This window comes from Sapajus apella, unplaced genomic scaffold (genome assembly GCF_009761245.1).
Source record: "Sapajus apella isolate SASKATOON/1434 unplaced genomic scaffold, GSC_monkey_1.0 scaffold43, whole genome shotgun sequence".
Lineage (NCBI taxonomy): Eukaryota > Metazoa > Chordata > Mammalia > Primates > Cebidae > Sapajus > Sapajus apella.
Window position 1 is genome coordinate 19,005,928 of NW_022436983.1, and position 21,376 is coordinate 19,027,303.

The 21,376-nt window shown below is 52.3% G+C and overlaps 1 protein-coding gene and 3 long non-coding RNA genes across 5 annotated transcripts; 3 read left to right on the forward strand and 1 right to left on the reverse strand.

The window, feature by feature from the left end:
* Nucleotides 1-16: 16 nt before the first annotated feature.
* Nucleotides 17-17,231, forward strand: LOC116566500. Its single transcript, XR_004275889.1, has 3 exons — nucleotides 17-28; nucleotides 258-260; nucleotides 17,141-17,231. It is a non-coding gene; the product is annotated as an uncharacterized LOC116566500 (long non-coding RNA).
* Nucleotides 2,322-10,525, reverse strand: SLC30A2 (solute carrier family 30 member 2). The gene is made up of 8 exons (XM_032300908.1): nucleotides 10,262-10,525; nucleotides 9,404-9,624; nucleotides 8,697-8,843; nucleotides 7,486-7,639; nucleotides 6,631-6,787; nucleotides 5,820-5,925; nucleotides 3,544-3,678; nucleotides 2,322-2,719 (listed from the first exon to the last, which is right to left on the reverse strand). The coding sequence occupies exons 1-8, from the start codon at nucleotides 10,309-10,311 to the stop codon at nucleotides 2,574-2,576; spliced, it is 1,116 nt and encodes a 371-aa protein (XP_032156799.1). The 5' UTR covers nucleotides 10,312-10,525; the 3' UTR covers nucleotides 2,322-2,573.
* LOC116566502 lies at nucleotides 8,386-14,477 on the forward strand. Its single transcript, XR_004275892.1, has 3 exons — nucleotides 8,386-8,425; nucleotides 12,641-12,646; nucleotides 14,209-14,477. It is a non-coding gene; the product is annotated as an uncharacterized LOC116566502 (long non-coding RNA).
* A 359-nt stretch (nucleotides 17,232-17,590) lies between the features above and the next one.
* LOC116566501 lies at nucleotides 17,591-20,931 on the forward strand. 2 transcript variants are annotated; one of them, XR_004275891.1, is made up of 3 exons: nucleotides 17,591-17,728; nucleotides 18,316-18,457; nucleotides 20,574-20,931. It is a non-coding gene; the product is annotated as an uncharacterized LOC116566501 (long non-coding RNA). The 2 variants fall into 2 exon arrangements; XR_004275890.1 differs by lacking the exon at nucleotides 20,574-20,931 and having other exon boundaries at nucleotides 18,316-18,903.
* The last annotated feature ends 445 nt before the right edge of the window (nucleotides 20,932-21,376 follow it).

The window sequence follows — 21,376 nt, forward strand, 5'->3', positions numbered from 1 at the left end:
CAGGGCTTAGGGCTTGCCTGGGAGCAGGGTCGACTCCAGGGGGTGAGGGTGGCGGGTCCAGCCCAAGTCCAGGGTGTCAGGTGTTTTCCTGCTTTGATGGCCTCGTAGCTCTGGAAACTCCCGTGACTGGCTCACTGGCAGGAACATGCTGTCCCCTTAGGCCTCTCCAAGGCCTTCCACCCCCACCCCCTAGCTGGACGTAGGGCCCCTGGATGACTCAGATCCTCCCTGGAGCCAATCACAGCTGAGTGGTAGAGTGGGTCACCCTTGGGAGGCGTGGTGCTGCGAGATGTTTGAGCTACAGGGGGGACTGGAAATGAAAGTGGTGGGGGAGAGGCAGTCTGGGCTGGAGTCAAGAACTGAGGGTGGGTAGGAAAGCATACAGCTGCGGCCCAGGCAGCCTTCCCAGGGTCCAGCCAGGGAAAAGAGGCACCTTTCCAATCACAGCTGTGACACCCAGGACACTGAACTGCCTTGGCATGGCCTTGCCAGTGGATCAGGCACTGCTGGTCCCAAGGGCTCGTACTGTATCAACAAGCAGCCCACACCAGGCCCCCAGCCCCTGCAGTAAAGGAAGGTCTAGGGGAATAAAGCAGAAATCCCAGACCTGCCCACACTGGCTGAGTACTTCAGGAAAACGAATCAATCTCTGAGCCTCAGTTTTTTCATCTGTAAGAATGTGGGATAGCAATGATGGTCTCTTTTATTTATTTATTTTTTTGAGATGCAGTCTCGCTCTGTCACCTGGGCTGGAGTGCAGTGGTGCTATCTTGGCTCACTGCAACCTCCACCTCCCAGGTTCAAGTGAGTCTCCTGCCTCAGCCTCCCGAGTAGCTGGGATTACAGGCACATGCCACCACGCTTGGCTAATTTTTGTATTTTTAGTGCAAATGAGGTTTTGCCATGTTGGCCAGGCTGGTCTTGAACTCCGGTCTCAAGACATCTGCCTGCCTCGGCCTCCCAAAGTGCTGGGATTACAGGCGTGAGCCACCACACCCAGACAATGACTGTCTCTTGAGAGAGATATAAGGACTTGGCACAGAACAAAGCCCAGGATCAAGTTCCTGGGGGCCTGCCATGACTTGGGCAGGGCAGGGGACGGTCAGAGGGTTGAATCCCTTGAGATTGTGGTGGAACGGAGCGGCCGCCTGCAACGCCCACCCCTCTCCACACAGACCTGGAGGGGCTGAAGGACCCACTGACTTAGATCAGGATGACAGCGCTGGGAAGGCACAAAGAGGTCGTTTCACAGACGGAAAGAGATTTAAAGTGGGAGGCAAGTGACCAAACCCACGTCCTCTCACCTTGGGCCAAAACAGTCAAGACAAACTCGCTGCCCCTGGGAAGGCTGGGAAGCCCCGTGGCTCCTCAGTAAGGCAGCCTCGGGCCACAGAGTTCCCTGCCTCCAGGGTGATGAAAGTAACCATACAACAACCACAGGTCCTTGGCCAACTGGCTTTTGTTCTCAACCCTGAGAGGGAGGCATTAACTGAGGCACTTGCTTACAATGGCAGAGACAGACCCTGTGACGCAGGACTCCCTGATAACTAAGTTGTCTTGGTGAGTTGGGGACAGGTCTCCCCTCTTGCATCTTGTAAACACAAGCCACCCCTGTTGGGAATCTTCACACACAAGCCCCAGGAAGCCGTGGTCTCCCTCCTAGCTGGCCTCTGGGCCAAGGGCAGCCCCGCTTCTCTCCCTCTCCCGTCTCCACACCCAGGCTCCGACCGGGTCAGGCCAGGTAGACAGCAGAGCTGGCCCAGCTGTATCTTTCTGGAGGCTTGGAATCCCTGGGAACACTCTCAGGGCAACAGAAGTGCCAGAGGGCTTACAGGCTGTTAATGCAGAACCCAAGAAATCTCTGTACGCCTCCCACCCCCACCATCTGTGCCAAGGTTCTTTTTTGTATTAGCACAGCTGAGGGAATAGGGAAAGAGGAAACCAGTCCCTTACCTAGGAAGAAGCCTCTCCTCCAGGAAAGGGGACATTTGGCTCATAGCAGAGGTGACTAAGGCACAGGCAAGCCTTAGGTGCCTCCTGGCTCCCTGCCTCAGGGGGCTAGAATGAGAGTGTGTGGTCCTCACCCCTGTGACCTCCTTAAACCCTATTGCTAAAGGCAGAGGAAAGGGCTCAGAGTCATAAAGGCAAAGGCCAGTCAGGCTGAAATGGGGGACAAGGCAGGTTGTAGGGGTGCACTGGGGCCAGCCTCCCCTTGGACGTCCCATGGTTCACTGCCTTTGTCCCTGCGAGTGGTAGAGCGACATCTGCTGAGGATTAGGCCCAAACACAGCCTTTCCAGACCTAGCCCAGGTGCTGGAGGAGCAGGGTCACACTAGCTGTGTACCCGCTGAGTCCCCACCCTGGCGCTGGCTGTAGTCAGGTGGGGGAGGCAGGGAAGAGCTCCATTCCTGAAGTGGGGCAAGGCTCTACACTGAACATGAAGCAGAGGTCAGGAGGGGGTGCCCGGTTTATACCACTGCTGGGGTAGGCAAAGTCCTGGCTGGGCCTGGGGGACACTCAGTCCAGCCACCTGCAGGTCCTGTCCATGCCCCAGTTGGCAGCTGGCCAGGCAGTCAGTCCGAGGGACCCTGGCATGCCTGACAGTCCTTCATGTCCTCTGAGTAGTCCTCGATCTGGATGGTCACGGTGTGGAAGTGGAACTTCCCCTGGAGGCGGCTGCTGGCTGTCTTTAGCACGGCCTGGGCATCTGTACTCTGAGCTGGGGGCCAAGAGGACACAGCGGGGAGGTACCAGAAAGCTGTTTACTACTCCTGGCCCTTTGGAACCATCAGGAGCCCGGGTCTCATACCCTATCCCCAGCAGAACAGGATGGGGGACCATGAACATGGAGAAACCCCCAGATTCCACTCCTCTGCCAGGTACCCTCCCAGCCCAGACCTGGCTCATGCCTGAAAGAGCTGGTAGAGCATTGGTCTTAGGGCCAGGAATCTGCCACCTACTGCCATATACTAGCTGTAAAAGCCTGGGGCCGCATGTGGTGGCTCATGCCTACCTGTAATTCCAGCAATTTGGGAGGCTGAGACGGGAGGATCACCTGAGGTTGGGAGTTCGAGACCAGCCTACCAACATGGAGAAACCCCGTCTCTACTAAAAATGCAAAAAAAATTAGCGGGGGGCGGGGGCGATCGGGGGGGGTGGTGGTGGTGGCGCACACCTGTAAGCCCAGCTACTCAGGAGGCTGAGCCAGGAGAATCACTTGAAACGGGGAGGTGGAGGTTACAGTGAGCCAAGATCTCGCTACTGCACTCTAGCCTGAGCAGCAAGAGTGAAACTCCGTCTCAAAAAAACAAAAGGGTAGGGGGCCTGGGCAAGTACTTTACCACCCAACCCCAGCCTCAGTGTCTTTATGGGTAATTGAGATTGTGATGATCAGATGGAATAATGCATATCAAGTACTCAGCATGAGGCTGGGCCTGATGCATGGACACTGTGAGCATCTGGGGTCACCTGGACCCGATGGGGATGGCACCACACCTTTGGCTGCGTGTCTCCCACCCCATCCTGAGTGTCCCAAGCACTCACCAATGGCGATGTGGACAGACAGAACAGGCTGGGCCACGGTCAGGGCCCAGATATGCAGGCTGTGCAGGGCTTCCACCCCCTCCACTGACATCAGCAGATCCCGAACAGCTGTGAAGTCCATGCCCTTGGGGGTCCCTGAGGATGGCAAGGACAGGGGCTAAAGGAAACTGCCCTCCCACGCCTGCCCATTGGTGCAGGGCTGGCTCCTGCTCCTCAAGCGTCATCCCCTCAAAGAAGACCTCCTTGGTCAGCAGGTCTGAGGCTGCCTTCACCACCCACGCTCTCCACCCTATCAGTCTGTTGCATTTCCTCTCCACCCTTAACACTGTCTGAAATTATTTGTGAATTTACTTATTGTTAGACTCCCCCTCTAAAAATGGACACTCCATGAAGGCAGGACAGTCTCCTTTGTTTACCACAGTATCCTTGGTGCCTAGAACAATGCCTACTCCATAGTAGGTGCTCAATAAACAAACAAATAAATAAATACATATATATATATATATATATATATATATATATATATTTTTTTTTTTTTTTTTTTATGAGATGGAGTTTTGCTGTCGCCCAGGCTGGAGTGCAATGGCATGATCTCGGCTCACTGCAACCTTCCCATCCCAGGTTCAAGCAATTCTCCTCCCTCAGCCTCCTGAGTAGCTGGGACTATAGGTGTGTGCTGACATGCCTGGCTAATTTTTATATTTTTAGTAGAGATAGGGTTTCACTGTGTTAGCCAGGCTTGTCTCAAACTCCTGACCTCAGGTGATCTGCCTGCCTCCGCCTCCCAAAGTGCTGGGATTATAGATGTGAGCCACTGCGCCCATCCAATAAATATATTTTTTAATGGAAAGAAGGAAAGAACAGATCCTGAGAATCCTTAGACCCATCCAGGGCACAATCATCATCTTCATCATTATCGCTTTTTTCTGAATCCATCATATTCTTGGAGAAAAAGCTCTGACCTGCAGCCAAATAATCCTGCTAAGCCCAGGCCAGCATCCTACTCAATTTCAGACTGACCCTGACCACACAGAGGCCTATGACCCTGGCCCAAGACTCCAGGCCTAGAGCATAAGAAAACCAAGGTGCAGGATCAGGTGTGGTGGCTCACATCTGTAATCCAGCACTTTGGGACTCTGAAGTGAGACAATTGCTTGAGCCGAAAAGTTCAAGACCAGCCAGGGCAACATGGCGAAACCCCCCTATCTCTACAAAAAAGTTTAAAAGTTAGCCAGACATGGTGGCATGTGCCTGTGGTCCCAACTTCTTGGGAGGCTGAGGAAGGAGGATTACTTGAGCCTGGGATGTCAAAGCTGCAGTGAGCTGTGGTGTTGACAATGCACTCTAGCTTGGATGACAGAGCAAGACCCTGTTTCAAAAAAAAAAAAAAGAAAGAAAGGCTGGGCACAGTTGCTCATGCCTGTAATCCCAGCACTTTGGGAGGCTGAGGCAGGTGGATCATCTGAGATCAGGAGTTCGAGACCAGTCTGGTTTCAAGAAACCCCATCTCTACTAAAATGTACAAACATTAGCTGGGTATGGTGGTGGGTGCCTGTAATCCCAGCTACTCGGGAGGCTGAGGCAGGAGAATCACTTGAACTTGGGAGGCAGAGGTTGCAGTGAGCCGAGATTGCACCATTGCACTCCAGCCTGGACAACAAGAATGAAACTCCATCTCAAAAAAAATAAATAATAAAAGGTAATTCAGGGCAGACCAGATCATTCTCCACCACTGACAGTTCTCCAGCCTCACAAAGTACAGCCATGTCCTCCCAGGGTATGGCATTGTTTGGCCCCTGAGATGTAGGAAACGCCTGAACTGCGGTGGATTCAGTAGCTTTGTTTAAGACTGACTGTTCTTTTCTGAGCCTCAGTCTGCCCCTCTGTACAATGGGATGCATAATCCTCACCCCCTCTGTCTTCCTGAGAGAAGGCAGCCAGAGACTCAGGAATTTTATAGGGGAGGGCTGGAGAGCTCCAGATGCTAGAGATGTCACCCCAAAAGCCACTTGACAAGGCAGAGGAGGAGGCACCCTTGGGCTAGGGGGAAGGGAAGGCTCGGGCTGGGGATGGTTCCAGGAACTGCCACACCTAAAAGCCCAGGCTCCATGTCAAGATTGGCCCTGGGCCCCACGAGGCTGTCCAGCCTATGTGGGGGCTCCAGATCATGGCTCCCCACACATGTGCTGGGATGCCCCTGACACACACATACCCCATTTGAGCTGATTAGAGTTTGACAGCCAAGAGCAGAAAGGGAGCTGCAAAGCCCAGGTTACCTTCCATCAACACCACGATCACATCTCTCAGGATGGTCAAGGTTGTCCCCAGTACCAGGATGGAGAAGAGGAAGGTGCAGATGGGGTCTATATACTTGTATTCTGGCTGAAGGAAGAAAGGAGGGCATCTAACACCTCTGCTTTCCTTCTCCCCTCCCACCCAGCACTGTTGGGGAGAGGGGCTCTCTCTGGTGGGTGGGCATGAGCCTCGCTTTGGCCCTGCCTCCCAGTTTTCGACTCTTTATTTCACATCTGCAAGAGCAGAAAGGACAGACCACAGTTCAGAATGAGGCAGCCCCTTCCCACCCCTCCTTCTCAAGGAGCTGAGACATGGACAGAGCAAAAAGGAATCTTAGACACCATCTGATCCGCCATCCATCCCCATTTGACAGATGGGGAAATGAGGCTTCATTAGGGCAAGCAACTCACCCAGCATCACACAGCTAGCAAGGAGGAGAGCCAAGCTTCATAACAATGCCAATGCTTGGCTCTTTCCACTATAGCTCCTTGCCTCTATGTGATGGGCACTGCCCAGGGTTTGACAACACACAGTTGTGGGTTTGAATTTGGTTCTACGCTTTACCAGCTGTGTGACACTATGCAAGTCGGTGCACCTTTCTGAGCTACGGAAAACACTACCACATGAAGTGCCGACACTTGGTAGGTATCAGATAAATGTTCCTTTCCTTTCCTCACCCTTTTCCCCAGAACTCGGAGGGAGCTAGAATTGAAAAGGGGCCCCTGCCGAGAGGATACCCAGGTGGTCTACACTCCTCTGCCAACCCCACTGCCCTGTGTCCCCAGCACTGACCTTGAAGTACAAAATATAGGCTGCTACTAGGACGCCCACGCTCTGCAGAAAGTCCCCAATCACATGGATGAAGGCAGCTCGGACGCTGGGGTTCTCTTGCTGCTGGCTGGTGTTGTGGCTGTGCCCGTGGCCAGACTGGTGAAGGGTCAACCCCATTCTATGGCAGTGGAGACAAAGCCAAGGGCTCACTGAGGTCGCAGATGGAGGTCACCTATTAGGGCTAGCCAACTTGTAGGGCAAAAATCTCAAGCCCCCATACCCTGTGATCTTTTTGGCCATATGAGAAGTCCAACCCACGTGGCCTTGGTTCAGAGAGCCACGGGAGATAGGACTCAGTTCCAAGGCCAAGCTGAGTCTGGGCACAATGCCACAATGCCAAATCTCAGAGCAGGAGGGCATTACAGAGGTCACTGTAAGTTCACTCCATCATGTCACAGATGGGGAAACTGAGGCTCTGAGCAAAGGAGATAAAGAGCCCGAAAGAGACACCCATGCTCAGTACACCATTGTCTCTAACTGAGACCAATTTCAGACTTGGGTTCTGCCCCTAGGGCCATCCACTCCTGCAACAACTAGCCTCTTCCCACCCCACTTCAGGTATGAAGCCACCCAGGTTAGTCCCTGATATGTATCAGGGAGTGTGTAGGGTTGATGCGGACTCAGATTTACAGCTCCCAGTGTTCTTGGCTTAGGCCTAAGACAGGACCCAGGTGTTCCAGGTGTCAGAGCTCAGACCGTTAGGGAAGCTCTGTCCCTGTGCCCTATGCTGGAAAGTGGTACGGTCTCCTTCCACAAAGCAGACACAGGTATGGGTGTGAGAGGTGGGAGGAGGAGGGGAACCGGGGCCCCACTCACATGATGTTCACAGCCACAGCGCAGCCCGACGTGATCAGCATGGTCCCCCCGTTAATCTCATAGTTCCCAGAGATCAGCCGCTCCACAGCCAGGTACACCAGTACCCCGGTCACCACCCAGATGGACAGCACAGAGAGCAGGGCTCCCAGGATCTCTGAGGAAGAACCCAACCCCAATACCCGCCTCGGCATGGGCCCTGAGGCTAAGGAGGTTTCCCTCTTCCTTCAGGATCCTCCCCACCCACTCCCCACACAAAGTCAAGGCCTGGGTCCCACTGGGCTCTGCTAAAGGTATGGCTGGCATGGCTGCTCCTTACCCCACCACTCATATATTTGGGAATGTCAGAGCTAGAAGGAACAAATAAGTCATCATCTGAGTGCACCTTTTTTATTGTACATGTAAAGAAGCTGGCTTATTAAAATATATGCCTTTTGTCCAGCTAGTAAACTGAGGCTTCTGGGTAAGAGAGGCTGGGCCATCTCCCACAAAGAGGAAGATGACTATGCAGCCCCAAGAGAACAGAAGAGAAGTTAAAACCTATACCTTCCAGCAGGCTTTGCCGGCCTTCCCCTCCCCCTAGAGCTGATCCACAGATTTATGTGCAGTGTTAATGCCATTGTCATTTGTTCTTGAAGCTTGGCTACTGCACTTCTCTTTTTTTTTTGAGACGGAGGCTCGCTCTGTGGCCCAGGCTGGAGTGCAGTGGCATGATCTCGGCTGACTGCAACCTCCATCTCCCGGGTTCAAGCGATTCTCCTTCGTCAGCCTCCTGAGTAGCTGCGACTACCGGCGTGTGCTACTACGCCCAGTTAATTTTTGTATTTTTAGTAGAGATGGGGTTTCACCATGTTGGCCAGGATGGTCTCGATCTCTTGACCTTGTGATCTGACCGTCTCGGCCTCCCAAAGTGCTGGGATTACAGGTGTGAGCCACTGTGCCTGTCCCACTACTGCACTTCTTAGGACAGTGAACTTTGCTTCCTGCAGACTGAGAGCTCCTGGATGACTGAAACCAGGGCTCCCCATACGACTGGAATTTCGCAGAGGACAGAGGCCATGGTTGAGATCCTCTTCCCCCATCCCCCATCCAGATTACCCTCCTGGCCTCACTTAGGGGAGGAATGGGGGATCCACCCATTATAGCTACCTGAGAACCCCTGTTCTAACTCACCCTCTCTCTCAACCCCATCTCCAGCCAACCACAATCCTCACCAGCTCTCTGCCAGCCAAAGTTCATGGTCTTGGTGGCTGGCCGGGAGGACACCCAGAGGGAGAAGAGGCTGATGAGCATGCTGGCAAAGTCGGTGAGCAGGTGCGCTGCGTCGGTCATGACAGCCAAGCTGTGTGCCAGGTACCCACCTGCAGGGTCAGGGCCAGAGGGTGGAGGATCCTTATCAGCTTCCCAAAGAGCTGGCTCCCCAGACTGTGTGTGCAGCAGGGAGAAAACAGGCTCTGGAAAAAGCCATGCTGAGTTCAAGATCTCTCCACCCATGAGTTGTACAACCGTGAGCAAGCAACCTACTCTCTCTGAGCCTCAACTTCCACCCCCTGTGAAATGGGCCACCAACATCTTAGAGGGTGGATGTGCACATCAAGTTCACATAGAGACTGGAAAGCAAAGTAGGTCCTCAGTAAATGCTCTTTCCTTCTAGGAATTCAGGCCTTCCCTTAGCTACTAGCTGTGCGTGATCTTTGCAAGTTACTTAACTGAACATGCCTTGGTTTCATGGTCTGTAAAATAAGAAAATAACGTCACCCATGTGATAACACAGGTTGTTGTTAGCCCTGCATCAGATAATGTGTATCCAAAGGCTTAGCATGGTAAGTGTTCAATAAGAGGGGCTATTAGTGTCAGTATTGCTGGGAGTATCCAGTCTATCCATTCGCCTACTTCACTTAATTAGCCCAAAAGTACTTACCTATGACTTCTCCGGTCATGAACACCAGGCAGATGGCAGAGGCTACATAGAGCTGGCGCCGGGCCTGCCCCTTGTTGGAGTCACAGTCACTGCTAGGACCCTTCTGAGCATGGCAGTAATGATTGCTCTCCACAGCCAGCTCAATGGCCTGCAAGTCCAGATCAGGTCGGGGCAGAGGGATCCAGCCAGCCCCGTCCTGCCACAGAGATCCGGTGTATGTCCTGGCCAGAGAGGAAGAGAGGGGGCATGCTCAGCTCTGAGATGGGGCAAGGAGGGCGGACTCTGGTTCCATTTCTCTGTGAGGCCTGTGTCCTCTGGGAAAAATAGGTAAGAACACTCCAAGTCGACAATCCCTGAGGAGTGACCAGAGGTGAGAAGCCTGTGTTCAGACGGGGATGCTAAGGGAATGGGAGTCTTGGGGTCCTGGTCCCGGAGTGTTCTCTCCTCCTCAATCCCTTCAGAGGCCAGAGGAGGCCAAGACCCTGGGAACCGGCCAAGGGGCGTGCCGTCCAGTGGAGCATGGGGAAGGAACAGAGCGCAGGCTCTGGGAGAAGAGCAAGTCCCCCTCCAGCACACTTGGGACACAGGGCCTCCCGGGGGCGGGACTGCCTGGGGCAAAGTGCTGGGCGGGGCAGGATTCCAGGCAGGGGAACCGCCACTCACCCACCCCCCGGGGGCAGGGGTCAGGATCTGTGCTGGGCCCCAGGGGACCCTGGGCCACAGCCCTCACCTCACCCCACCCTTCCTGCGTGCCCCCAGCTCAAGCCGCCGCCAAAACGAACCACTGCTAGGATGGCAAGCGCGGAGGTGCGTCGGCTGCCGCCCAAATTTCCGCCTGTCCCCAAGCTCTCGTCGTACCGGACTGCGGGCCTGGCGTCCAACAGGTGCTGCTTCTCCGTGGCCTCCATGCTGCCCAGCGCCGGGTCCCGGCAGCGCCGCCCCCGCCCGCCGAGTGCGCCCTGGAAGTTGCGCGCGGGACTCCGGGTGGCGCTCACGCGCGAGCCGCGCTTACTCTGACCCGGGCCCTGCGGTCCCCCGGCTGCCGTTGCGGCTGCTGGTCCGGCTCTGGCTCCGCACGCCTAGCGCCCCCACGTCTCAGGTCCGCCGCTGAGCCCAGCGGCCGCCGACTTTATCCGGGCCTCGCCACCCCGTGTGAAGCGGCCCGCGGAGCGTCGTGTGCAAAAGCCCCCGGGGAAGGGGAGGGGTGGCCGGCTGCAAAGGGCGCCAGGCTGTGGCCCCGCGCACCCGTGCCTGCGCACTTGGGGCACGCGGAGCCCACCTGCCGGTCGGGAGACGCCTGCCAGCCTTCACCCGGCGCGGCGCCCGGTGTTGCTGAGTGAGTACCGGGTGACGGCTGCGCTCCCTCCCCCGCGAGGGGTGGGCCGCGTCCCCACCGAAAAGTTCTCGACCTTGGTTTGTAGAAATCCTCTTTGGTGGTGCCAATGGCAGGACTGTGACTCCTTGCCTCGGAAGAGGGTCTCCAGAGGCTACTGGGGCCGCGTCTGCCCCCTCCGACTGGCGGCTGCCCCGGGCTTGATCATGTTCCCCTCTCAGGCCGGAGACTACAGAGGTTGGCTTGTGTTCCTGCCCTCCTGCTAGGAGGGTCCTGGGGTGGGCTGTGCCGCCCTCAGGCTGGGGCCAGTGTCTCTCCCTAGCACCGGCTGGGACTGATCAACCCATCCTCGCCACTGAAGCAGCGCCAGCTCTTCTCCTGTGCGCTCTGATTAGAATCTGGAGTGACCGGCTTTATCTCCATCCGCACAGAGAACAGTGTCAACGGCAGTCCAGTCACCATCGAGGCAGAGCCGACCACCGCCCGGCCACCACCCCTTCTCCCCTCCCCCCAGCGGCCAACCAGCAAGCCTGGGAAATGCAGGCAGAAGGTGCCACCGTGTTGGTACCGCTGGGAGAAGCCCTGTCCCTCCTGGCCGGCTTGGTGCCCCACCCACTTGAAGCAGCCTCCTTATCCCGGGGTTCTTGGAGATTGGGGGGCTTGTGGCCCCCACGCTGGCCTCTGACAGGTGACCTCTGTGTAGAAACAAACTGCAGGAGACCTCCCTGTCTAGTCAGTTCGTCATTCCCAGCGCCCTTGGTCATAGGACCATAGGCTTGGTGGGTGTGGGCTTTCACAGAGACAAGAGTCAGAGGCGCAGGCCTCTTGGCCACACCACTGGGGACCGGAAGAGGGTCTTTCAGTGTCTCCTCTTGTAGGAGAAAGGATGCCAGAAGTGAGGATGTGACATTCACCTGCTCTGCTTGGGTCCTCACTGAGTGCCTCTGTCTTCTCAGGACTCTGGTTTTCTTCTGGAAAACCTCAGACTTCCTGGTTTTCTTCAGGTTTTCTCTGAGCACCAGCAGGCTCAGCATTATCTGGAGGTGTTACAATTCTGGTTACAGGTCCTGCATCAGACCAACCGAACCAGAATCTCTGGGTGTGAAGCCTGCATATTTCCAAGATTCAGTAGGTCTGGGTCAGGGCCTGGGAATCTGTATTTTAAAAATTCTCTGGTGCTATTGTGGCATTATTGTTCATTTTTATGTATAGTGGTTATAATCTTTCTTTCTCTTTCTTTTCTTTCTTTCTTTCTTTCTTTCTTTTTTCTTTCTTTCTCTCTCTCTCTCTCTCTCTCTCTTTCTTTCTTTTTTTTTGAGATGGAGTTTCGCTCTTGTTACACAGGCTGGAGTGCAATGGCACGATCCTGGCTCACCGCAACCTCTGCCTCCTGGGTTCAAGCAATTCTCCAGCCTCAGCCTCCTGAGTAGCTGGGACTACAGGCACGCGCCACCATGCCCAGCTTTTTTTTTTTTTTTTTTTTTTAGTAGAGACGGGGTTTCACCATGTTGACCAGGATGGTCTCGATCTCTTGACCTTGTGATCCACCTGCCTTGGCCTCCCAAAGTGCTGGGATTACAGGTGTGAGCCACCGCACCTGGCCAGTGGTTATGATTTTTTTAAGACGAAGTTTCGCTTCTGTCACCCAGGCTGGAGTGCAATGGCGTGATCTTGGCTCACTGCAACCTCCGCCTCCTGGGTTCAAGTGATTCTCCTGCCTCAGCTTCCTGAGTAGCTGCGATTACAGATGCCTGCCACCATGACCAGCTAATTTTTGTATTTTTAGTACAGACAGGGTTTCACCATGTTGGCCAGGCCGGTCCCGAGGTTATAATTTTTTTTTAAAAGAAAACCTTTATCGGCCCGGCTTGGTGGCCCACGCCTGTAATCCAAACACTTTGGAGGCCAAGGTGGGCGGATCACCTGAGGTCGGGAGTTCAAGACCAGCCTGACCAACATGGTGAAAGCCCATCTTAAAAAAGAAAAGGAAACGCATAATGCGTGAGCACTTTTCCATACATGTTAGGAAAGAACAAAGACATTAAGATTTGTATTACTTTTACTGATTATCTCTTCTAAGAAAAAAGGAACCAGGTGCAGAAGCAGAACATGAGAGTGGTCATGGATGTGACCACTGAAGCACAGCATCACATAGAGACATTTAAGCCCCCGGATGTCTGTGGGCCTGCCTGACAGCTGTCAGGCCTACCGCAAGAGCTTGGAGGAGCAGATTTTTCTCCTAACTCCCCTGAGGAAGGAGACATCTCAGCTATTTTGAATGTCTCCTTCCCTAGCTGGCTAAACAGCGGGCTCTTTCCCAGAGCCAGCGCTGCCGCAGAGCAAAGGCGCCCTCCAGCAGCCCTTAGGTGGGCTTGACAGAGGGCTTAAAGCATCTTGCCTTAGGGTCATTTCTTTCACAGTGTCACCCCAGGTTCACACTTCTGACCTGAGAAACATTAGTAAAAGAATTTGGATCAGCTATGAATAATAACTACTGTGATTATATTTCTAGTTACTTTCTTCTTCATTATTTATATGGAAATAGGCTGAGGCTTCTGGCTCCTGCTTTGGCACTTATGGGATCCCCCCCACCCACAGATCATTTCTTCTTCATTCTACGATCTTAACGGTGATTTTAGGTTTTCTAATTCCGAAAGGCCCTCCGGAGGTGTACATGCAGTTCGCGGGAGTCGCCTTGCCATCCACGGTGTGGTCAGACCTTACTGGAAGTGTAAACTGAAAGTGTGAGAAAGGGCTGGGGCTTTGGATCCAAATGCCAAGGGAACCAGCAGGAGCTGTGGCTGTTAAAGGTTGTAGTGGGGCTTGGTAGGGTGACTGTGTGGAGGGAGAGCTCTTGTTTTCATGGTGTATGAGAAAGCATGTGGTATCTATAAGTAACCACTCATTTTCATTAACAAGATTGGGTATGAGCAGACAGGAAGAGGGGTCTGGAGGAGAGTCTGAGGAGCAAGGCAAGGTAGCCAAGGGTAAAGTAAGAGACAGGGTAAATGTCTTCATAGGCAAAACCTGCCATTGATGTTTTTAAGGCTGCTAGTGATAAGGGAGGGCTATTCTGTAATGCACAGTTCATATGCTCGTGGTTTTTGGTCAATGTGGGTATCAGGGCTCTTGAGGTAAAGTGTAAAGGAGCACAAAGAGGGCGGGAGATAGAGTCATGGGGTTCAGGGTTTGTGCTAGGTAACAGAATAGTGAGTTGTGGAAGGGGGTATGGAACAGAGAAGGATATAGGGGTTTGGTACAACCAGGTGGATGGGAAGTACGATCTGATTGATGAGGCGGAGGTCTTGGACTAGCCTGTAGAATTCGTCTGGTTTTTGGACAGGTGGGATAGGGAAATTGTAAGGAGAGTTTGTAGGAATTAAAAGGCCATGTTGCAATAGATGGGTGATAACGGGCTTTAGGCTTTTTAAAGGCTGTTGTGGGATGGGGTACTGGCACGGGGCCTGGTGAGGGTGGTTAGGTTTGAAGGGGATGAGGAGGGGTGAGTGACTTGTAGCAATGGATGGGAAGGTGGTGTCCTGCACCTTAGGGTTAAGGTAGGGGGACATAAGGGGAGCTGTTGAAGGAGGTATGGGTTTGGGGAGGAGGGTAGCAAGGAGGTGTGGCTTTAGCCCAGGAATAGTGGAGGAGGCAGACAATTTTGCTAGGATATCTGGGCCTGACAGGGGAACTGGACAAGTGGGGATGATTAGGAAGGAATGTGGAAAGGAGTGCCAGCCTAATTGACACCAGACTTGGGGAGTTTTGAGAGGCTGGAGGCCTTGCTGTCAATTCCCACAACAGTTATGGAGGCCAAGGAGACAGGTCGTTGAAAAGAAGGCAGCATGGAGTGGGTGGCCCTGTGCTGATTAAGAAGGGGATGGACTTAACCTCCACCGTAAGAGTCACCCGAAGCTCAGCATCCGTGATGGTCCAGGGAGCTTCCAAGATGCTCAGGCAGTGTGTCCTCAGCCACCAAGCCAATTCGGTCTGGGAGCTTTGGTTTGGAGCTCCAGGAGCTCCGGGAGCAGCGAGGTGAGTCAGACGGCCTGACTTTCTGTGACGAGACCACACAGACAGGGCAGGGCTTAGAAAGAATCCTGGTCTGCTGGCATTCCTTGGCCCAGTGGCCAGGTTTTCAACACTTTGAAGCAAGGTCCAGGAGGGGTGGCTGGACACTGCCGTCTGGGGGCTTCGAAGTCTTTGTGAGCTTGTGGTGTGGGTGGGGTTTGTCTTACGGCAGAGGCAAGTGTCTGTAGTTCTGAGATGCGCTGCTGCTGGGCAGCCCCTTCCCTTTTATTGACCACCTTAAAGGTGAAGTTGATTAATTCCTCTTGTGGGGTTTGAGGGCCAGATTTTAATTTCTGTAGCTTTTTTAATGTTAGGGGCTGATCGGGTGAGAAAATGCATGTTAAGTGTTCTTCAGGGGTGCGAGTAGAAGTAAGGACGACATTTAAGTCACTCCAGGTGAGACTGTAGGACTGGGTTAAGTATTGGAGGACCTGATGAAAAGGAGCCTAACCAGTGGTCGATTTGGGAAAGATCAGATAAAGAGAAAGGAAAGGTCGCCCTAACTATGCCTTCAGCTCCAGCCACCTCTGGAAAGGGGAATCGTTGAGCAGGGGCAGAGGAGTTAGCTGCCAGACTAAACTGTAAGCTGGACCAGGTGTGAGGTGGGGAGGTGACAGGAGGGGCATAAGGAGGTGGGTTGTGGGCAGAGGAAGAGAAGGAAGGCTCTGGGGGTAGGGGGTGGGCCTGGATTGGGGCCTGGATTGGACAGACGGGGAGGAGAAAGGTGGAAGGATTGATGGTCAAGAAGGATTCTGGGTTACTGGTGGAGGCAGGAGGGGCAGAAGGGAGAGAAAGAGCAGAGATTAGGGAGGGACGAGAGTGTTAAAAGATGCCTGGACGTCTGGCACATTAGACCATTTGCCCCTTTGTTGACAAAAATTGTTTGAGTCTTGCAGAATAGAAAAATTGCAAGTGCCATCTTCTGGCCATTTGGATTGAGGCCCGGCTGTGTTACAGAGAAATTTAGGTTTCAGATCAGGCGCAGTTGAAGAAGTTTTAGGCTTTATAGGACTCAGGCTAGAGGTGAGGATTGAAGAACAAGAGGGCTGAATGTTGCCCATAGTGAAGGAGGTAAGTTTTAAGGAAAAGAGTAGAGTAGAGACTAGGAGAAGGAGTGAGCAGCTACCAGCGTTTTCAGTAGGCCTCCCTGACTGATTCCTGGGCTGTAATGTGGGCGCATCCCTGCAATTGGCCAGACACCGAGGGAAGAGTCTTGTCTTCCCGAGTCTGTGGCCAACATCGGAGTTTTTGAACGAGAGGGAGACTTGTCTCCTTTGGCTCCACACAGATAAAGAGTGTCTCTTCGTCTCTACTAGAAGGGGAAAGATTTGAAGGAAAAGAGAGTCAGGAGAGAGACTTGTCTCCCATTCTCTAAAGGAGAAGACAGAGAGAGGGGGAGATACTTGTCTCCCCTTCTCCATTTTTTTTTTTTTTTTTTTTTTTTTGAGACGGAGTTTCGCTCTTGTTGCCCAGGCTGGAGTGCAATGGCGCGATCTCGGCTCACCGCAACCTCCGCCTCCTGGGTTCAGGCAATTCTCCTGCCTCAGCCTCCTGAGTAGCTGGGATTACAGGCACGCACCACCATGCCCAGCTAATTTTTTGTATTTTTAGTAGAGACGGGGTTTCACCATGTTGGCCAGGATGGTCTCGATCTCTTGACCTCGTGATCCACCCGCCTCGGCCTCCCAAAGTGCTGGGATTACAGGCGTGAGCCACCGCGCCCGCTTTTTTTTTTTTTTTTTTGAAACAGAGTCTTGCTCTGTAGTCAGGCGCCAGGCTGGAGTGCAAGTGGCACAATCTCGGCTCACTACAATCTCCGCCTCCTGGGTTCAAGCAATTCTCCTGCCTCAGCCTCCCGAGTAGCTGGGACTAAAGGCACACACTACCACGCCCAGCTAATTTTTGTATTTTTTAGTAGAGATGGGGTTTCACCATGTTGGCCAGGATGGTCTTGATTTCTTGACCTCGTGATCTGCCCGCCTCGGCCTCCCAAAGTCCTGGGAATACAGGCATGAGCCACCGTGCCGGGCCATTGTCTCCCCTAATATAAAGGAAAAGGGAGAGAAAGAGGGGGAGACTGCTTGCTTATGCAATCTGAGGGTGGCGAGAGAGCTATTCAGCATGCTAAGCACAAGCTGCTGGGCTGGGCTGGGCTGATGTGTTGAGGTTTCTGGTGGGTCTCTTCCCAGAGCGGGAGCAGGGACAGGGGCTGGTGTCCCCAGAGAAGTACTCCTGTCCTGGGTTTCCGGCACCAAATGTTAAATGCATGCTCTGAATGAAGAGACCCCCAAACAGGCTTTGTGTGAGCAATATGGCTGTTTATTCACTGGCAGGCTGAGGCCGAAAAGGGTGTCAGTGGAGGGCGGTGGGATAGGAGTTGGTTTTATAGGTTTGGGGTGGGCAGTGGAAAATTACAGAAGTTACACTTGGCTTTTTTGGTTTTGGTTGTTTTTTTTTTTTTTTTTTTGAGATGGAGTTTTGCTCTTGTTGCACCAGGCTGGTGTGCAATGGCACGATCTCAGCTCACTGCAACCTCCAATTCCTGGATTCAAGCGATTCTCCTACCTCAGCCTCCCAAGTAGCTCGGATTACAGGCATGCGCCATGACGCCTGGTCAGTTTTGTATTTTTAGTAGAAATGGGGTTTCTCCATGTTAGGCTGGTCTTGAACTCCTGACCTCAGGTGATCTGCCTGCCTCAGCCTCCCAAAGTGCTGGGATTACAGGTATGAGCCACCTCACCTAGCCAGTTGGTGGTTTTTTGCAAGCTGGGAGGGGGTCGTAGGTTTGCAGGCTGGGAGGGGGTTGTAGGGTGTGGAGTCATGAGGTTGGCCAAGCTCGGTTACAAAATCCAAAGGCCTTGTCAATTGAGGCCAGAATAAGAAACAATAGAGAATGTCTCAGAGTTAAGTAGGTGCCACAGGTGTTATACTGGACCGAGCATAGAAAGTTAACACCAAGACAAAAGTATGCCAGATTGTAGGGTCTTTATTGCCGGCGATCAGAGAGGACTCACGTCTCTCCAACCTGTGGTGTCAAAAGGAGGGTGCCAAGACTTTTTATACCCGACAAACCACCTTGGGAGTGGGGGTGAGGAGCGGGGATGGGGATGAAAAGGATTCAGACATTCCGAGGGCTAGTGGATTCTGTAAATCACCTCCTGGGCAGAGATGAGGGTGGGGGTCTCCGGACATTCCAAGGGCTAGAGGACATGTTGTCACTTCGATTGTTACCTAAGTGGCTTACAGAAGTTAGTTTACACATTGTCTGGATACTGGTGGAAGTCACAGATCTTAGTTACTTATTACAAGTCGCAGGAGCCAAGATGGTGTGGGTTAGGACTGCTTGCCTGTCACATTAGGGCCACAGAGAGCAGTTACTGATAAGCAAAGTTTAAGCAGCTTTACATAGTGGGCATTTTTCAGAGCAAGCTAGCAGCTTGATTTACAGAAGCCAAACACAAATGGCGTTGCTCAGGCCCTGGCTCTAGGTCAGCACAATATCACACAGGGGTTGATCATTTCTTCCTGTTTCTGCGATCTTACAGCCATTTCATGTTTTCTAATTCTGTAAGGCCCTCCAGAGGTGTACATGTAGTTCACGGGGGTTGCCATGCCATCCACAGCACGGTCAGACCTTACACAATTAACAGGTATTTTCCTGGAATTTAAGCTTTAACTGATTACCTAAAGTCTTGACTGCTGTCTCTTCTCCCCAGTAAGTGACAAGATATGGGGCTGAAATGCTTGTTGCTTACAAAATCAGTAGTCTGGAGAAGTAACAGAACATGCACATGTTATAATACTGATTTTTGTGATTTCGAGGTGATGAAAGCCTCTGTCTTTCTGGCCTCAGATTCCTCCTTCTGGCCTCAAATTCCTTCAGTTTTCTATGGGAGGATTCTTTGGGAAATCAAACCATAAAGAAAAACAAGTATGTGATTGTCAAAAAAAAAAAAATTGATAGTTTCTCTTTCTGCTAGAGGGGCATACGGAGGGCTTCTGAGGGCTGGCAATGTTCTTTTTTTTTGTTGACCTGATAGTAACATAGGGTTTCATTTTACAATAGTTTATTAAACTTTACGAGTAGTTTTGTGCACTTGTATGGGTATGTGTGTGTATTATACCATGTTTTAAAAATTAAAACAAAATGCTTCAGAACTTGAGAAAGGACTGGAAATGAGAGCAAAATCTGATTCCTTGAAATTCAAAGTTAGGAACTGAGTTAGCCTTAGAAAAACTCCCAGAAGTGAAAATGGGCAGAGGTTGTGAGGGTTTTTGAGCACTGTCCTAAAGTGAGTTCCACATTGCTCTAGTTCTGGAGGATGTCATATGCATAGGTTCGGAAGTTCAGTCCACACACAAAAAATGAGAGGCTGAGGGTCAGGCAGTATTCCAAGAACCATGAACCTGATGGTCTAAAGTTAATTTGCTTTCTTTACAGTGGGACTACGCAGACCCCTTAACTTGCTGCTGTGATCTGAATGTCTAATGGGGGAACAGGCTCTGCAGTGCTCCTCAAAGTGACAAGTCCTTGGCTTATCAGCCCCAGTGAATGCGCTGCCTTGGATTTGCTCAGCCTCGCCTCTCTCCACGCCCCTGATTTCTGGCTCATGGAGATCAATGCGCTGTCTTGGATTTGCTCAGCCTCGCCTCTCTCCACGCCCCTGATTTCTGGCTCATGGAGATCCTGGATGCTACTGGGCCATGGTCACAACTTCATGCCCTAGTGCCGGTGGCTGACTTGGCCTTTCCTGGAATAAGTCTGGGCACTAGCCTGGACTCCATTGTGTTCACTGAGGTGGAGACAGCAGTAGCTCCCCAACCCTTGTCCAACCCAACTGGACCATGGAGGCCCTGGCACCTCCCAACACTTCTAGACGCAACTGCAGTACCACCCTGTGTGGCAGGTGACCTTGCTCCCCCTGCAGCTGCGCCACCCGAAGTCAAGGCGGGATGAACAGCGTGGGAAGCAGGAGACAGGAAGGAGCCAGCAGACACATTTCTTTCTTTTCTTCTCCCAGATAAAGGACTTTGAATCACTTCCTGTTCTTTATGGTCTGCTGGAAACATCTCACATGACTGAGCAACCAGCCCACTCTGGTGAAGCTGTGGCCTGCTCAGCCATGCAACACGTTGTACCTGCTCCCCTCTGTTCCTGCTTCGCTTTCATTTTGCTTCCCTCTGTTGGCCTCAGTAGTGTACCTGATAGGGTCTCAGAAAACAATACTCGGGAAAGAAGGCCCCAGAAACAAACGTTCCTCTCTGACCTTCTCTTTACCTCCTGTCTCTGACCCCTTATTTTTCTCCAAGGCTAGCCATAAAAACTACAACCCTTCTTCCCCAAAGCCTGCCATAAAACCTAAAAATATTACTCTAGGCTGGAGAGGTGGCTCACGCCTGTAATCCCAGGGCTTTGGGAGGCTGAGGCAGGTGGATCACGAGGTCAAGAAATCAAGACCATCCTGGCCAATATGGTGAAACCCATCTCTACTAAAAATACAAAAATTAACAGGGTGTAGTGTTGTGTGCCTGTAGTCCGAGCTACTCAGGAGGCTGAGGCAGGAGAATCTCTTGAACCTGGGGGGATGGAGATTGCAGTGAACTGAGATTGTACCGCTGCACTCCAGCCTAGCAACGGAGTGAGACTCCATCTTAGAAGAAAAAAAAAAAACAAACCACATACAAATTGTTCTAATTTTCCCCTTCCTTTCTGTGTAAAACTGGCTATAGGAAATCATTTGACCTTTGAGCTTTGTCTGATTGTAGGTCAGAAGACTCCCATCCAGAGAGAGTCCTGCCCCATATGAGGAAAGCAGGAATGCTGCAAGGAGACAGGCCCAGAAAAATCTCTTATATACCTTTTTTCTTTTCTGTTTTTTCCCCTTTTTTACAAAAGCTGTGGTTTGGAGCCGAGAAGAATCTCGACAGACAGGCCCTGCTGGCTTCCCACTCCGTCTATCAGCCTTAGATCAGGCTCCTTTGTCCAATCGTATTTCTACACAGCCGTCCATACTTTGTTGACACTAAGCCTAAAAATGACAGTTTCTCCTGTATCTTTGGGTCTTCATTCTGAAGACTCCTGTGTCTCATAAAACCACGGTCAAATAAATGTGTGTATTCGTGTGCCTTTTCTCCTATTAACCTGCCTCTTTTTTTTTTTTTTTTTTTTTTCTGAGATTGAGTTTCAATATTGTTGCCCAGGCTGGAGTACAGTGGGGTGATCTTGGCTCACTGCAACCTCCGCCTCCTGGGTTCAAGCGATTCTCATGCATCAGCCTCCCAAATAGCTGGGATTACAGGCATGTGCCATCATGCCCAGCTTATTTTGTATTTTTAGTAGAGACAGGGTTTTACCATGTTGGTCAGGCTGGTCTCGAACTCCTGACCTCAGGTGATCCACCTGCCTCGGCCTCCCCAAGTGCTGGGATTATAGGCATGAGCCACTGCGCCCAGCCTTAATGATTTTTGGTGAAACTTCAGTAGGCACAGGGGTTTTCCCTGGGGCCCTATAAATGCAACTACAGCATTTAAACTTTGCCTCAGGCTCTGTTTTCTGGAGAACCAGAGCA